The sequence below is a fragment of the Nicotiana tabacum genome, chromosome 2 (genome assembly GCF_000715075.1).
Source record: "Nicotiana tabacum cultivar K326 chromosome 2, ASM71507v2, whole genome shotgun sequence".
Classification (NCBI taxonomy): domain Eukaryota; kingdom Viridiplantae; phylum Streptophyta; class Magnoliopsida; order Solanales; family Solanaceae; genus Nicotiana; species Nicotiana tabacum.
The window spans coordinates 21,244,698-21,249,530 of record NC_134081.1 but is presented as its reverse complement, the minus strand read 5'-3'; the positions used below and the strand labels follow the sequence as shown (position 1 = coordinate 21,249,530).

At 35.1% G+C, this 4,833-nt stretch overlaps 1 protein-coding gene and 1 non-coding gene across 2 annotated transcripts; one reads left to right on the top strand and one right to left on the bottom strand.

Annotated features, from left to right (window-relative positions):
* Window positions 1-692: 692 nt before the first annotated feature.
* Window positions 693-763, bottom strand: TRNAG-GCC (transfer RNA glycine (anticodon GCC)). The gene has a single exon. It is a non-coding gene; the product is annotated as a tRNA-Gly (tRNA).
* An 82-nt stretch (window positions 764-845) lies between these two features.
* Window positions 846-3,287, top strand: LOC107801238 (uncharacterized). Its single transcript, XM_016624524.2, has 2 exons — window positions 846-982; window positions 2,057-3,287. The coding sequence occupies exon 2, from the start codon at window positions 2,068-2,070 to the stop codon at window positions 3,043-3,045; it is 978 nt and encodes a 325-aa protein (XP_016480010.1). The 5' UTR covers window positions 846-982; window positions 2,057-2,067; the 3' UTR covers window positions 3,046-3,287.
* Window positions 3,288-4,833: the final 1,546 nt, after the last annotated feature.

The window sequence follows — 4,833 nt, the reverse complement described above, 5'->3', positions numbered from 1 at the left end:
TTCATAAAATTTACAATTTTCACTTGAAAATACATTTTGAAAATTTTCGAAAATTTGAAAAAATCTAAAAAGTTATTTTTTTAAATTTTCACTCAAATCACTCACAAAAACTTTAAAAACCAAACTGAAATTTATGTCCAAAAAACAACTCTAAATTTCAAATATAATTTTCACTTGAAAAAAAAAATTTACCATTTTTTTCGAATTTTACAATTCTTATGTTCAAACGCCTACTTAATGTTTTCGACAATTGTTCTAACTAAACATATTCACTTAAGAGGAACTTTTGAAAACTATTGTGCTCTTACTGTATCGATGAGGACTTGATCATCTTCTACTACCATTAAAATTAACTATTTTATGTTATTTTCTATTATATTCATTATCATTTTCTCGCGCAATCAATTTTTTTTTTTTAATTAGTAATTAAAATTGAAAAAGGAAGGACAAAGAAGAATCATTTTTCTGGCTCAATTCGACGCTAATTCCAATATTCAATCATTTAAGATTAACTCTATAGATATTGAACTTATTGTAAGTGTACTATGGACTAAGTTATTTTTCACCTGCCTTTTTCATATCAAAGGTTCTGAATTATTCACTGGCTGGCGTCTGCTTAGAGAACACATTTATTCTGGTTGAAACCAACAAAAAAATAGCAGAATAAAAAGAACAAATGAAAAAAAGATGGATGCACCAGCCGGGAATCGAACCCGGGTCTGTACCGTGGCAGGGTACTATTCTACCACTAGACCACTGGTGCCTCTTGAAAGTTAAAGCAGAGAAATTTATTAATATAAACTCTTAATAATATTGAATCTACAATTTGAGTAGTCCAGCGGCCCAAATGGCCATATCAGTCCGTAAGGGAGAGAGAGAGAGATGAGTGAACAGTAGCTCATACCGGCGACGGACAGCTATCGAACGGAGAATCAAAGCGCTGTCTTTTCATTTGTCAGCTCTTTTGCGCCTTCTTTTCCAAGTGAGCTTAATTTCTCCCATTCTTTACTTCATTTTCGTATATTTTTCTGGCATTTGATTTCTCTTGCATATGCTTTGTTCTTTACACTGTTGCTTTTGTAATTTTCCCCTCTTTGTTTGATAGAATCGCAATTTTGATTATCTCTTTCCATTGAAATTTTCACAATTTTATCTATTTTTCATATTTCTAAGCTGCCGTTTCTATTTTGTTTAATTAGTGTCTGGTGAGAAGAACATTGAAGATTATACTAAAATAAATAAATTAAAAGAACCCTTCTGCTACACACAAACTGTTACACTTACAGTAGGTCAGCTGTTTGCCAGGAGCTTTAGTTCTAATTAGGTATTTGTATGTGAGCGTGCGATAAGTGTGCAATTTAGAGAATTGTAGTTTCAGAGAACCCTTAGTTTGTTTTAGGGGAGAGATTTAGTACTGGGATGAAATGAGTCTGAATAGAGAAAAATGGGGACAGACAATTCGTATAGCAAACAACACCCAGTTTAAGATAAAAAAAATAATTGATTAATTGATCAATTGATGATAGTAGTGCCGTAGCCAGATAGAGTGAAGGGTGGTCGAACACCCATCCTCAGAAAATTGTATTGAGTATATGGAAAATTATAATGTTTATACATCTATGTTAAACCTTGAACACCTTTAGCGAAATTCTTGGTTTCGCCGCGGGATGATAGTGTATAAATCCTATTTCTTTACCCAGTGAAAAATCAAGATGCACGCAATCTAGCTTGGATACCAACGTCATAAAGAAAAGGAGTGATCAAAGGGGTGGAAAATCGTCTTCCGATATAATTACTAGAATGGTCATGTACTCGTGTACCAAAGTAACTTTACAACGTTTGATGGAGGTGAGGGAATTAGTTGAGAATTCTAAACTAATGATACAGCAGTTTGTTGGTTATAATCTATCATTTACATATACCCTGTTGTTTTTCATGTTTTAGTTTTAGATGGCATGCCATAGCCATGTCATGTTGATCCATGAAGTTTTATTTGAATTCTCTGATGTGCTAGCTGCATAAATCCAACTCATTCTGCAAAATATTTTGTTTACAGGAAAAAAGAAAATGTCTCTTCTCCAATCTCCATTCTTAGTTGCACCATATCAGAGTTTGTCTTCATCCAAAACAATTTCAGGAGCATCCCAACTCTTCCTCTCCACCAAATTCTGTACACTTAATCTATCTACCACTACAATCACCAATGTTCCCTACAAATCCTCAACAATTAGGATGGGTGGTGGCCCAAGAACCTATCCAGGAGGCGTCTCAAAGTGGCAGTGGAAACGAATGCAAGCAAAGAAAGCAAAGCAGCTTCTTAAGGCTCGATTGGCTCGGGAACGCCAAATCTATGAAATGAGGAAGCGGGCCGAGCTCAAAGCTGCTGTCTCTGAGCTCGAAAGGCCTTGGGAAGTGGTTGAAAAGGCACCTACATTGTTCTCTGTGAGTGCTGATGAGCAATTGAGCGTCTTGGCTGATCGGTTTCAAAAGCCTGGAGGGTTTGATATGTGGTCTGACAAAGATGGGCCAGAATTGTTCAAGCCCGAAGATGGATTACCCTCAGCAAGGTTTTTCCCTAAGGGAGTTGTTCATAGCATTAAACCCTATGGAAAAATTGAGAATGCTATTGGTGGTTTTGAGGACTCTTCAAATTTGGGTTCAGATTCCCAAAGTGAAAGTGATAGGAAGGTGCGAATGAAGAGTAATAGGCGTGAGCGAAATTCAAGAACACTAAGAACTGGATCCGATAGAGAAGGAAAAGAGGGTTATTTGAATATGGAAGATTCCGAAAAAGTGTCAATAGATGGCAAAAATCACAAGGGCATGCAAAATAAGTTCAAGAACACAAATCGGAGGAAGATGTTTGGTCACCCTGAAAAATTTAGTTCAGTGGAAACTGCGATGTCTAGAATAAAGAATAAGAGTCATAGACCAGCTGATAGTGATGGAGAGGGTGGAATGTTTAATGTGGTAGACAAGTTCGATGATTCAGATTCTCCAGTGTTTGAATTGAATTTGCAAGATGATGGGAGCTATCAGCTCTAACCCGAGATTTAAGAATTCTGATGGGGTAGACAAGCTCAAAATTCGGTAGATAGAATGTGTTAATCATCCTTGTTCATATGTATACTTTTACATATTTAACTATTCAATGATTAAATCCAGATTGGAAATTAATAAGAACTGTGAGTTCAGCACATGCAGTGTAAACTGGGGGTGGAACCTTTTGTAGTGTTCAAAATGATATACACAATTTATCATGAATTTGATCTTACAATTGTTTATGATTACACGCAGAATCCCTGATTACTTTCCCCGCCTCTCCCTCAAGGGCGTGAGGAGAGGAGATGATAATTTGCTACTTTGGTATCCCGTGCTCACGCTTCCTTGCAAGGAGTAGAGTGGAAAATTTACCTCCATTTATTTTGAGTAAGTCAGTATTAGAATATGAAATTACTGCAAGAGGGCTTGTACGTTTTTCTCAGTTTGAAGTTTGTATGTTTTTCTGTTGATTAAGAAGTTCTTCAGTTTGTTTGTTTGAGTGCTGAAATGATCATTTCCTTCAACTTTCCTTGCCTATTATCTTAATCTATGACGTCAAACTGAATATTGACTTGCCCTAACACATTGGTTTACAGAATAGTGATGAAATAAGTGTTGCCTCTTGAGCATAAAAATAGGAGCATATGTTTTGAATGAAGACATGCCAATACTTGTTTAGAATCTTTAGGACCCAAAATAATAACTTAACTAAATTGTGGTGTGAGAGTCGAGAATGGGTTGTTTGAAGAGTTCTGCTACACGCGCACACACCAAAAACAGAAGAACAAACAAAACAAAGGAAAGAAGAAATTTCTCAATAAATTGAGAGACAGATACTCGCATCAAAGATGATATATTGTTAGCATATACTACTTATTTCAATATACTATTTAACCAGTTGACAGTTTGCTAATCTGTTACTCGGTTCCATGCTTTTATTAGTTCAATTTATTAACATTAACTGAAGTATTCTGTCCTATATTCAGAATCCTGAAGTGTGAGCATACGTTATATCTGTACTATTTTAGCGGTTGACAGTTTGCTAGTGTTTTACTCCCTTAATTCCAAATACCAAATAGGTTTGTGATGAAGTGACAAATACTCTTTCATCCTTTACCAAATGTCTCGTATTCGAGTCTCATAATATGGAGTTACTTTTGTTAGTGAACTCTTTACCCCTAATATGGGGCTTCCTACTCAAATTCGGATGTAGTTGGATCCCAACGCCGATACCGGATACCAAGTAGAAACCCAAAGAACATGATTTTAATCTACATTTCACTTTTTGGGTGGCCAAAAATGCTGTCCACTTTTCAACAATCCATGCACATTAACTTGTCAACCATCTAAAAAAGTGACAAATCCTTAGTAGGCGGCGTTTGGACATAAAAATTGCTGAGTTTTTTTTAAAAAAAAACAGTAATTGGAATTAAGTTGAAAAACGATACTTGGAATTTGAAATTATGTTTGGACAACTTTTCACTTGAATTTTTTTTTGCAGTTTTGTAAGTGGGAAAAAAGGTTTTTCCCCAAAAAACTTGAAAAAGTGGTCAAAATCATTTTTTGGTTTTTGAAACTTATTTTCGAAAAATCTCTAAAAACTTACAAATTTTTAAGGACAAATATGTTTTTGAAAAAAAATTCCAGAAAAAAGGAATGAAAAATAATTTATTGACAAACGGGTCCTTAACATAAGCAAGTTGGCACCGGTAGTATTTCAATTGTCAACTAAAACTTTAATGAAAAGGTAAGATAACAAGCTAAATGGCTTTCAGTTGTATGACAATCGTC

Coding starts and splice junctions, on each gene's coding strand:
- LOC107801238 (XM_016624524.2), top strand. CDS start 2,068: ATGTCTCTTCTCCAATCTCCATTCTTAGTTGCACCATATCAGAGTTTG.